The sequence below is a fragment of the Gouania willdenowi genome, chromosome 14, assembly GCF_900634775.1.
Source record: "Gouania willdenowi chromosome 14, fGouWil2.1, whole genome shotgun sequence".
Classification (NCBI taxonomy): Eukaryota; Metazoa; Chordata; class Actinopteri; order Blenniiformes; family Gobiesocidae; genus Gouania; species Gouania willdenowi.
In genome coordinates this window covers 7285397-7298850 of record NC_041057.1, presented here as the reverse complement: position 1 = coordinate 7298850, position 13454 = coordinate 7285397, and the positions used below count along the sequence as shown (strand labels likewise).

At 39.0% G+C, this 13454-nt stretch overlaps 1 protein-coding gene across 2 annotated transcripts in view; it reads right to left on the bottom strand.

Annotated features, from left to right (window-relative positions):
- dchs1b (dachsous cadherin-related 1b) overlaps positions 1-13454 on the bottom strand; it is a 100071-nt gene that overhangs the window by 71892 nt on the left and 14725 nt on the right. For both annotated transcript variants that reach the window (XM_028466381.1, XM_028466382.1), the window contains exon 4: positions 12551-13324. In XM_028466381.1, coding sequence (XP_028322182.1) covers positions 12551-13324 — 774 coding nt within the window. The remainder of the gene's footprint in view (positions 1-12550; positions 13325-13454) is intronic.

The window sequence follows — 13454 nt, the reverse complement described above, 5'->3', positions numbered from 1 at the left end:
AGAAAATTTGATTCATGATATATTGCCCAGCCCTGACAGACATGAAATAATCCATATGCAAACTCTCACATCTCTATAGGAATGAACATTGTATTCCTCACTCTGTTTGTGAAAAGGAACGAGTGGGACAATAAATTCAATGAAAACGTGAACTCTTCATCTTCCAACCAACCAACCAAGTGCTCCCTCTCACCACAACAGTCCCGCTCTGCTGAGCCGTGATGTGAAAACATTAAACTGTGGTGAGTGACAGCTCCAGGGACACCAGATGTTTGATATTTAAGGAAGCCTGGTGTAGCTTCTCTACTCCTCTTGTCACTGACTTTGATCTCCTCGGTAGGAACAGAGGAACATCTTTAGATTGATCTCTCTCTCTTTTTGTTCATTCTGGAAAAAAATGTATTATCACTGTTACATCACTCAACATGACTGGCATGTTTTTCTAAACTGAGGCAATTATTCCAAGTAGCATGAAATGCTTCTTAACCAACAGTCATTTCTGATCCAAAACCACAATAACTGCTTTTGGCCCACAGGCTCCATGCAGAAATGTTTGTTCCCCTACATTGACCTAAAATCTGACACATCCTTGCACAAGCGAAACGGAGTGGTTCAATACGTTGATTTATACCTAACCTCAGCCGGCATTTATCAGCCAACGCCAAAGGCCTGTGAATTCATTCAGTGTGAGGTTAAAACATCATGGGAGAAACCTTCATCCTCGAGCTGGTACACAACTCCAACACAAACACCCTTTGCTTCGTCTGACTGCCGTGTTGTATTTAGGAACGAGACCTTGTATAAATTGCAGGACGAGTGCACTTAAAAGTGTCATGATAACAAAGATGAAGAACTGCTTCACTTTAATTATCAGTTAGAGTTGGAGTCAGACCACTGTGAAAGAACTGTGAAGTGGTTTATAGGTAAAATTCTCATTGATTAATAGCAAACGCAAACAGGTGAGAAGTAAATAAGGATCTTTTATTTTATTTTATTAATCTTTCAATTTTATTTATATAGCGCGAATTACAACAATAGTCATTTTGAAACGCTAACAAAATATACAATTCTTGAGAAAAAAAATGAATACATATCCACAAGAACATGCATCAGCTACAGTGGGGAGAAAAAACTACCTTTTAACAGGAAGAAATCTCCAGCAGAACCGGGCTCATTAAATCAAAGATCATTTGCGCAAAAGAAGACGTAAAAGGTTGAAATTGCTGCTCGAAAATTTATTTTTGATCTCCACTGTAAACACTCAAAATGTAATTACAGAACTCTCACCTGGTTGTTTCTGGTCAGACTTCCCTAAGCAGGCCAGATACCATCATACACTGATGGCACACACCAAGGCCTCAGCGAGGAGGTTCAGCTCTGCTTTGACTACAGCTATCAGCAGCGTATATAACACTAAGAGCGCTGAACAGCAGCAGATTCACTGAGAAAGCTGGTTTACCTCCAAAGCCCAGACCGGTCTGTTCCTCCAAACCCTTTGACATAATAAACCCTGTGTCTGCATCTGACCAGCAACCCTAAAGCTGGACTCCGACTCATTCGTAAAAACTGCCACAACAGTTGGGGGCTCGTCTCGAGATCTAAACACACCAGATAATGAGGTAAATGCAGAAGTTTCCTTCTTAACATGTCAGATGGAAATCAGTGCCTTGTCTGTTAAATGATTGACCACATAAAGAACTTGTTAAAATCTTAACTGGTGGTGGTGGAATTGTGGGAATTTTTTTTATTTTTTTTCCAAAACAAGAGACAATCAGTCAAGAATGAGGGGTCCAAATTATCAGAGATTTTTGTACATTGCATTGTGGGATGTGGAGTCCCGTAGACTGATGCATTGAAGTTTTTTCCTTCATTCTTACCATGAACAAGAAGAACAGTTATTCACTCTTTCAGATTGTTTACGGTGGAGATCAAAACAAACTTTTGAGCGTTAATTTTAATCGAGCAAATGATCTTACATACAAGCATACAGCTTTAATAAAGTCAAAGAACCAAATTAGTTTCCAGCTAATCCTTCACTAATGAGTTCATTGAGTGCAGAAGGCCAGAGCATTAAAGACTACATACTAAAGATGGGACTTTTCCTCCCAAAACGTGAACATTTTATATACTCAAACTCAGTAAACCGTGCTCCTATTTGATGTTCATTCCTCAATTTCCTTTCATCACTAGGATGTAGTCCTGTTCCCTCACCCTTTGCAGCTGAAAAACCGCCCACAGATCATTGAATCAAATCACGGCAGCTGCCCATGCAAACAGACTAGTTCCACTCCTGCAGTCCTTCAGCCCTGCCTGACAGACCACAGCCAGTAACCACAAACACACGTGCACGCTCACATGCACGGAAGCCAAAGGTGGAAACAAGGATAGATTTCAGATTTCCAGCGGGTTCAGTCTCAATTTGTAGCGTCAAGAAAAGTTAACATCAGCTTACAGGCATATTTCTCTAGAGACGTGGGGAAACTTTTTTGATACTTCTTTGACATTATTATACAAAATCCAAATTTCAAAGAAAAGACAATAGAAGACGCTGGCGTGGTGGAAAATCATTTGGGAAATGTAAGGCAATAAAAACAAGAATGTTAGCTTCATTAACTGTCTTAAAACGTTTATTGGTTGTTTTTATGAGCTCATGTCATCTCAGAAATGTATTTTCAATATCAATATGTATAATAATGGTTGATCTGGGATTTATTTCATCAAAAGAAACATCAGGGACTGCTCATTTTAGAGAATAATAAAGAAATGGTGCATAAGGCACATACATACATCACCAATGTAGGCTTATAAAAACATCACACACAAACATCAAACCACAGTGTGACCCCAAGATGTAAAATCATTGGTGTCTCGAGTCCTCATCACGTATAGTTATAAGTGTGATTTCAGATGAGAAATCCATCTCATTTTAAAGCATAAATGACCCGGTGAGAAACACACACTTATTCTGCCCTTCACCCCGGGGTTTTTCACCACCTGCTGTCCCAAAATATCCGGCCCCTCACAAAGCTGCACAATGTAAAGAAATACAGGAAGTCTGCTAATTTACACCGGCTTCATCCGTAGTGTCATAAAATTAAATTAGTGTGACCCAATGAACTGCACAGAGTCACTGGATCACCTGCTGCGCGCTGTGTGTGTAACTCAGTCTGAAAGTTTGTTCATTCAACACTTAGAATGAACAAACAGAGTGACGCAGAAGGACACAACACTCTTTGTCCTTCTCTAATGCATGCAATTCTTGTAATTATGAACTGAAAATATGAGAATCTAGGGTAAAAGAGACGGAATTTGAGCAAAAAGGAGAGAAGCGAGAGATAAAATGGAGAACCAGACAGAGATTGTAGGGAGACGTCTGGACAGGAGATAAGTTTGAAAAGAAAGACAAAGCTGAAGTGACGTAAGAAAGCTGCAGCAGAGAGATAGGTAGGAGCATAAAGGGGTTCGAAAAATGTACCGGCAACAGTGTTTCCTGCAGAAGTCTGATATCGATGTCTTCAACTAAGTAGATGCAATTTGGAATGTTTTTCTCTAAAAGTAAACGCAGCAGAACAGAAACAGGGAGGACACATTACAGTATTCGCGACATAAAATCTGATATAAATGTGGATCGAACAGTGGATTTAAGGGGAATGTAAGGTTGGGCTGGAGTTAGACCAAAAGAAACCAATTCATCTAAAGAAATATGAGGAACACAAACAGTCACTAAAGCAAATGTGGCTGTCATCGAGCAGCAGAGTGTAAGAGACATTGTGTGATTTAAAGTAGAGCACCAGTAAATCTTCTGAAATGTGGTGCACGAGGAGTAGAACTAATGATACATATTTCTGGCTTGTACGAGTGGTAAGAAAACTCAAACCCTCCTGGAAAAAGGTGAGCTTTTAATGAGAGACCAACTCTTGCTTAAAAGCAGACAAAAAGTGAATGTTTAAACTTCTGGTAAAAATGTACAATTTCAGTCAGTTTGTATGTTTTTGCGAATATTAATCCATGAATTTAGCGAGAAAATGTCACTGCGGGTAGAGAGTGTGGCTAAATAAAAAGGTTACAACATGATAAATGAATTGATCTTGTGCTGTGAGACCTTATAATGTGGTGCACAGGTAGATTGATGAACAAGCATTCCCGATATATCACATATGTATACAATTATGGTATAACTAGTAGCTTTAAGTGAAAATATTGACGTAAAGTGGGGTGAGTGTCATAAAAAATCTGTTTTCTTTTTTTTTCAGAACTCAAATTAAAATATTGGTAACATTTTATGTTAGGGAACACCTATTAACTATTAATTTAGTTGCTTATTGGCATGAAAATTAGTAACATAATGACTCTTAATAAGTCATTATTAAGTACTTATTAATGCCTTATTCTGCATGGCCATATCATACAACCAGTACACCATTAACTAATAATTTTCCCTCAATAACCTCAGAATTATTACTTATTACTTAATAGTAAGTAAGGGAGTTGTTGTATATGAATTACAATCTCAATATGCTCGGGCAGGGGTCTTCAACCTGCGGCTCTGGAGCCTCATGTGGCTCTTTGAGTCCTCTGCCATGGCTCCATATAGCTTTAAAAAAAATACTGAAATAAAGAGTTATTTTCTTACAGAGGCTATTAATGATTAATGACAAATAAAATCATGATGTAACAATTTGTTAACTTAAAAATAAATCACGTTGTGCACCTTCCTACTTCATCTCCTTCAACATCTACAGACCATCAACTTTCCTGCACCTGTGGTTAACCTTAAGTTTTAAATCCCTGGTAAGATAATTAAAGCAACAAAAACACTATTCTGGAAGAAAACAGAGATTTTAATTGTGTGGGAACAGATTCTTTTAACTACCAATGTGCCGGTTAAATATGCATGCTTTATGTGTAGCAAGAAATTATCAATTAGCATGTGTTGACCACATGATCATGCATTAATACATTAAATACGTTAACATAAAAAATATTATTTATATAAATTGTGTTCATGTAAACTGAAATGTGTAAGAATTTGAAGATGCAAGACACGGTTTTGTTGTTATTTTTTTTTTATGTCAATTCATTTTATTTTATTTTAAACTGTTTTTAAGTTGCCATTTACTTGATCAAATCAAATTAAATCAAACATTATTCTATATCATTTTAACTGTATAGAATTTAATACACTGTATTGTATACATTGAGGCGGTATTTTTCCGGCTCCAGGAGGACTTTATTCGGGGTGAGATGAGGTTAAATGCTAGGGTTAAGGGTTAGAGTTAGGGTTAATGTTAACCCTAGCCCTGTATGAACTGCGAGACTAAGGTATTAATAAGTACTTAATAATTACTAATTAAGAGCCAATATGTTACTAATGCTAATAAACAACTACCGTAATAAGCGGATTCGGCATCTCGCTGCGCGCAAAGCATGCTGGTCCGGGTCAAAGGTCATAACTACCCAGCTCCCGCCTAGCTCGTATCATAAAACGTAAACATGGCCGAGTCTGACAAAGATATTGAATATTTTGAGCATTGTAAAGTGGATGTTTTAAAAGAATATTGTAAGAGACGTGGACACATTGTTACTGGGAAGAGGAAGAAAGAACTGGTGGCCCTCGCTTGGGCATTGTCATTTCAAAAAGCGCCTATAGTTTTGACAAAACAGCAGGAACGAGAGGCTGTCAACCTTGATTATAAATCTCTGCTCGAGATCGATGTTGACAGTTGATCCTGGGGGGATCGGGCATATTGTGGCGAGAAAGAAAAGGATGCCAACAAACCCCCGAAACCTGCTGGGTGAGAGACACCTCTCTAACATGTACACCACAATATAATATTTATATACTAGTTTACTAGTTAGCTTTAATGTAGTACAGTATATGTCAAACTTACTGATTTAATCCATTCGGCACGACGTTCTGGATCTTTTCTTTCAGTAGGAAATGGGATGAGTACGTATGGCGGGTCGCATATACATCGTGAGGTTCCTTTATTGCACTCGTGAACGGGGCAAAACTCTTTCATCCACGTATTAAGCCCACGTGTACCGTTGGAACAGCCACGCACTGAACAATGGGACCCTGGCATATTGCCTTAAAACGACCTTAAGCAAAGTAAATGCCTAAAAGTCCGTATAAGTAGCCGGTTGTTCCGCTAGACAGGGGCTTTGTTGACACGCTGGGTAGTCGTGAACTCTGACCCGGATATATTGACCCGGGAATCGCGCATGCGTACTGATAATGCTGATTTGGCTTATTAATGGTTAATAGGTGTTCCCAAATATAAAGTGTTACCAAAATATTTTATTTAGTTGTTTTTTTTCTGACAAATTCCTTTATATTTGTTTTAGCTGAATAATGACCAACATTATATAATTTAATTTTCGATATATTGAAATATTTTAATGTGTGTTAAAACCCACATCACTAGGTGACAAAACTAAAAAAAAAAAACTAAAACACAGATAGTGTTTAGAAGGATATTCACACCCAGGAGGGATTCAGAACTCCAGGAGAAACCAGTCACAGGAAAAAGTTGTTGTTACCATATGGTTCAATGTAGTGGGCTTAATGGGGCGTGGCCTGTCCAGGCAGTCACACATGAACGATCACGCCAGTTGGATTAAAACACATAACACATCAACCAGTTATATTAAGTAGACAAACCACTACATGAAAAAGATGCTATTAACGATACATGTTTATTGAATATATTTCAATACTTTTCTCCTAACACCGCTCACATTTATTCTAATATGAAAAATCACAGCAGAGGACTTAGTACTTATAAAGAAATTAAGCTTGAAGATAACATTTCTTGAAGCCATTAAAAAATATGTGACTTTTTTTTTTTGCCACTTCCTTTTTTTGCGAAACCCCTGGAAAAGTTATGACATGAATCCAGCATGGGCACAATTTTTTGAGTTTTGTGGAATCTGCAAGCCTAGGGAGAACATGCAACCTTTCCTCCTCTGAGGCCACAGTGCTAAACATTAAACCACAATGCTGCCACAAACATTCACATAACTATGATGACATTCAGGCTAAACCTTCAGTGTCCTTCCCACAGACTTCATTTAATGTTAATTTCATTCACATAAAGGAAATCTTCAGAAACAACATCCATCAGACATGGCTAAAACCCAAATGAATTTCCGCCCTGGCCTTTGGTGGCAAACAGGTGATAAATTCACACAAGGTGTTGATGGATGTTATAAGAATAGTTCGCATAGCTGACACACCACCCTGATCCCTCGTCACACACATCCTGTCAACATCCCTAACAGCTGAGCGACGTGCGTGTTGGTGAGGGAAGTAGAGGTACAGACAGATATACTGTACCAGACAGACGGTAAGTAAGCGTGTCACAACAGAGGCCAGCTGTTAACAGCATGAAACGATTCAGCGAATATTCATTTTCACTGCCAGTAAGTGTGAAGCCTACCATTTGTTAGCGGTTATCACCTGCTAGAAGCAACTGCGGCATGTTGTGACGATAATAGTGAAGCCTATAGGCTTTCTTCACTTAGATATTGATGCAAGTGAATTTAACATACTGACAGATTCATTAACATACACGGGAAAATTGTTCCAACAAAGCAGCAACGTATTAAAGCTGCCACTTAGCACACGCAACAATTAATGTTTCCTCTCTTTACACTTTTTCAAGTTTGATAAAAGCTAAAAAATGGCTGTATTCGAAATGGCACAGTCCATACTATACACTACAAACTCAATGAATATATACTGTCTACTAGGCCTGGGCAATATATCGAGATTCAAGATATATCAATTTTTCTATTTTGAAAATTAAAATGTCGCCTATATTGATATACTTTTTTATTTTATAGCTTACTTTGTATTAAATAACTTGTTTTAGGAGTCGCTGCTTTTGCTTCTTCACAGAGAAGTATAAAAAGCAGAGTTAGATGGATTACTGAGTGCGTTCTAATCCAGACCTTCCCCTTAACAAGCCACACTACAGAACTCACTCACACGTGCTGTCCCTTATTACTAAATATCTCCGTTGATTCGCCACCTTTGAAAGTTCTGGAAGCATTTTTAAGCGAGAATGTGACCAAGTAGAATATCAACATGAGGTCATTTGATCCATAAAACTTGCATATACACATTTCATTCCGGAGATTTCCGGAGACCTGCCATTGTGCTCCTGAAAAAACTTCAAAACAAGAGTCCTATTTACAAAAGCGTTAAAAAACGAAGAGAAAACAAGAAGAGATGCTTTTGTTTTGAAAAGGAGATGTTTGATTTTTAGCGTGAAGCCGGTCCCTGGACGAGTTTACATTCCGCTTGCAATGCATCATGGGATGGTTAAGTAACACTGGTGTGCCCACCGTGCATACTTAAAAAATGTCCCGTTATAGTATACATCAGTGTACTTCTCGCTAACTCAAATCTTTTCATGTTCAATCTAATGTGAACGAATTACATGCTCATTTTGACGTCAAACTTAGTAAGAGTAGTATGTTAATATGCGATTTCGAACATAGCAACAAAGTGCTGTAAATCTGTGTTGAAGAGCAATGTTTGGTCCATGTGCAAGCTCTGGTTAATTCTGGTTATAATGGGAGCTTGATTCAACACAACACTGGCTGGAGCTGGTTCTGTGTCACAGAAAGATCAAATCCAACGGCTTTGACCTTTATTAATGCACCTCAGGCTTAGTTACTATTTGTTTAACTAATGTGATTAGTCTCAAAGTCCACGCATGTGTATATTTTGGGAATATGATTAGTATTTCCTGAAAGAGTCTCGGGGTCTCCCGACTTGGAACCAAACTGGACTGATTGCTTTGACAGACGCACGTCCTGTGTTAGTCTAAGTGGTTTTGTGGGAAGTTCACGAGGACTTACTGCACCTGTCAAAAGAAACCTGCTAGCCTTCCTTATATGTTTTACTCTATTTTAAGCCCCTGCAAACCACAATCAAATGTTTTTGGGGGAAATTATTCAACAATTTGTCAGTCGAGAGTGACGTGTAGCGGAGCTTAGATTATCATCAGAATGAGGCTGAACATGATACATTTTTAAAAACATAGTAAAGCAGATTTTAGTTGTTGCTTTACTATTGCCCAAATTCAAGGGTCAGAACCTTCAGGAAACAGCCTTTGGCAACTGTTAACGCTTTACATTTGCCTACGTGATGCATACTTTGAACCTAAAACTGTAAATGTTGTGACAAATTTTAAATCAGAATCAGAATCATCTTTATTGACCAAGTAATGTATGTTATACACACGAGGAATTTGACTTGGTGAAATCGTTTTAAGCCCAAAGCTGGGTTTTTTTGTACTGTATTACTGCGTTACTTCAGTATCAACATGGTTCCCCTTTGCTTTGTGTATTTCCCAGATGAGCACATCTGTGTGTCTGTCAACAAGATTGATTGCTGCGTAACAGGCTTGACCAACAAACCACATGCTGAACATCACAAGGAAGAGGCATCACCTGCTGAAAGTCAGGCCTGGGCCTCAAAGGAGCTCACACAGGCACAGATGTACGGTATAGACGTAAGAAAAGGCACAAGTTATGATTGTCAATCAAAATATTTCTTTAAAATAAAACAGAGGTATTAATCTACATTTGGGAGAAAGGGTGACCCCTAAAAATGATTAATTTATGTGCAAATACTACGTAGTATTACCACCCAGTACACTGGTTTAATACCAACCCCTTTTCTTTCCCTTTATCCTTATTCATAACCTGTATCTGAACTTTATTAGTTTAGATTAATGTACTGTAGACACAAGTGTTCGTAATCCATGAACGGACACTCTGACCTCTCACGCCTGGGAAAAATTAACAAGGAAGTGGAGGAAGAGGAAAAAGCAGGAAAAACAAGAAATAAATAACTCCTTTGTGTCACTGCTGTTACATAAACACCACAGCACGTCTCTACAGTCGCCCATGCTGATAAGAAGCCTCTTTATGGGAGAAAGCCAAAGAGACGCAGCAGAAAAGTTAAAAAGAAACAAAATATAGAAAAAAAAAGGAAGTAAAACAGATAAAAATGGTGGGGGGCATACAGAAAAAACAAAAGTTATGAATGGTAAAAAGAACAAAAGTGAGAAACTACAGAGAAAACACCCTTTATACACTGATAATATACTTCCTTGCATTGATACTAAACATTCGCTGATTTTTCTTATTTTTAACACAATTGTCAAATGAAATTACAAAGCCCACTGGCCTATAGCCAAAAACATATCCTTGGAAACAACTTGAGTTTGTGATCTATTATAGACATTGATGCAATTCTGAAAAGTTTATCCCTTTGTCACAATTCTTAAAGGTGCAGTCTGCAACTCTTCTAAAAGTGACTTTTTGTCATATTTGCTAAAGCTGTTACTATGTAAGGACAGCTTTACATGAAACTAGTAGCTAGTAGTGAAAATAAAACAGGCTAATTGAGTCCCGCCCCTTGCTGCTCCTGCAGCCTTTGATAGATTGCCAGAATGCACCGCGACCGAGCAAAAAGAACCAATCAGAGCCAGGATTGTGTTTGATGGGCTGTCTGACAGCTGTTGCTCACAGGCCCCGCCCCTTTCCCGGGCTGGAACGCCATCTTTTTTACAGTGTATGGTCTGGAAGGGCAGAATATAGAATTGGTGACTTTTCTGCTTGTGAATTAATTACTGCTGCTTGATTGACGTTAAGTTTGATTTTTAATTGTTACACTAGAACTCTGTGGTGCATGTGTTTGTTCATGTGCACGCAGCAGCCTCCGTGTGAGCTGCTGTAAGTGACACTGTGTTGTTGCTGCTGCTGAGGTGTGTGCACATTGAGAGAGCAAAGCGATGCAGTAAGATGCTTTTAACAGAGCATGTTATATTACTGTGATGTTGCTGTTGGACTAACGTTAGCTTGTTAGCTCCTCTGAGGGATGGACTTTGGAAAGTTTGGATGCAGGGTAAAAGAGCAGCGGGGAGGGAGGGGGAGCGAGGGATCTGAGAGTTGTGGACTGCACCTTTAAGTGTGACAGTCTCACAACGATATCAGTGCCAAATAATATCAGACCAAAATGTTAGCTGGCTGTTCTAGGAGAAAAGGATCTTTGAATAAATGTTCACTAAATTGAGTGAAACACAGTCTTACTAAACAGCAAAAAAAACAATGAAGAGTCATTGTATTAAAAACTTCAACTTAAAGCATAACAACTACTCACACACAAAGGAAAAAGAACAAATCTGTTGAGAGAGCCTGCCTGGAAAGCCTCTTGGAATGACTAATTCTGGACTTATTCTCTCAGTCTGGCATTCTAGAATACCACCCGTGATGTCTGGCATGGGATTAGGCATGCAACTAGTGCCCAAAAAACTGCCAACTAGGATTATTTGTATGAGTAACAGAAACAATGCAAGAGTTAGATTCTCAAAAAATTGTGGTAAGGGAGGTTTATTTAGTATGTTGGTGGGATAAAATATTAAATTAAACAACAGCGTCACAGACTGGAACAACTTTCCAATTAATTTTTTTCTCTTTCCAAATGCCCTTCATGTCTTTTTCTCTCCATTTTAATTAGTCATTTATTTCCTGACGAACCAAGACCTACCAATGAGTTTTTTCAGTGAGATAACAAAAAGTTAAAGGAATCTTTTATTTTTCTTGGTTTGCTTCTCTAATAAATTCTAAAAAGCCATTCTTTTAAGCTGTCATGCACTGTCAAATTCAAGCAGTGGACAAGTGGAACAACCTTTAAACTTCATTTCCCTCTGCTGCATGTCAGATGGTCATATTCTGCCTGTAAAAACACTGGGTCTAAAAAAGTGGGGACTTTGCTGAAAAACAATATTTCTCAGGAAAGGCCCCAATTTACAAAGACTTGCACGAATCAAGATAAAAGCTGAATGATGGAGCAGTGGCGACAGTGCACAGATACCTAATGCTTCATATACCCGCTGTTAGATTGGTCACTATGGAAACCACAGGAGGTGAAAGAAAGGACACACTAAAACAGAGTAAATCTCCTCTTTTAGTTTCAGGAATTCAGGTGACGTATCCCGGCCATTGTCGTGTAGTTTCTTTTTTTTTCCTCATACCTAAAGAAATTCTTTCCTTTTAAATGAACATATTGAATAGCTGTAGTTCGTTCATAGCTCAGACTTTATGAATCACATCGCAATGCATCAGTGCTTCCAAGTGCACCATCCTGAACATTCTTTAGGCTGCTTTGCACTTCAGAGATGTCTTTACCTTCCCAACTGCTTAATACGATGCATATAAATCATACTTATGCCCGGGGAGTAATCAGAGACAGCCTGAAGGGGGTACAAGTGAACAGAGCAAGAGAGTGAGTCGGTAGAAATCAGAGCACAAGGGAAACAGCAAAAATATTGGGTTCCTGGCAGCATGAGTAGGACATTAGTGTTGAGCCAATATGCAACAAGATTGAGTGCTGTGAACATTAGGAATGGCAAGTTACTCCTAAAAAATGAAGACAAGTAATGTGAAAAAAGGAAAATTAAAGATAGATAAAAGAAGAAAAACAGGGGAGGGGAGAGGGGAAAACTTTCGTTACCAGACGTTTTCTTACCTCTAAGAAACAGGTCCCAGCTGGGGTGTTTTCCTTGATAGAGGCATTGTAGAAGTTGCTGGCAAAAACAGGCGTGTTGTCATTAACATCCTGCAGCAGAATGTCTACCTTGGCTGTGGATGACAGAGGAGGACGGCCACTGTCTGTGGCAACAACAGTCACACTTGGGGCTGGCTCTGATTCAAAGTCTAGACCTGTTGCAGTGGTAATGATTCCTGTAACTGGGTCAATCGAAAACCAATTGGAGTGAGAATTTTTCCCCTTTAGAAGGCTATATCGCACATCGCCGTTGGGGCCTTGGTCTTTGTCCCTGGCAGTCACCTGAAGAACAAAGGATCCAGGATATACAACCTCAGGAATGGTTTGTCTGTAGGCCTGCTGATCAAAAAGAGGGGGGTTGTCATTAACATCAGTCACTTGGATGGTAAAGGATGACTCTGCTCTGAGTGGCGGTGTGCCAGAGTCTGTGGCCATGACCCGAAGGTCATATGAGTCACGTTCCTCTCTGTCCAAGACCTGGTCAACGTATATCAAATAGATAATGCTGTCTTTAGTGGTGAGAGCAAATTTCCCATCACCACCCTCGAGGGAGACATTGACGTTGGCGTACTCTCCGTAGTCTGGGTCGGTGACAGATATTCGAGCCACGTACTGACCCGGTTGAGCTCCTTCAGAGATTTTGGGGGAACCGTCCTCACTGAGGAAGATGATGGTCATCGTCGGCTGGTTATCATTGTAGTCTCGGACATGAATAGTAACAAAGGCATTGGTCACCTGGAGCAAGATAATAAAGAAAGAGTTGCATTATTTGGAGCACTGTTCTCATTTAAAATACATCAAAATATCATGTTGATCAATTTATTAATGGGGTTAAGAGTAAGTGATTTCAGTTTTTGGTCAAATA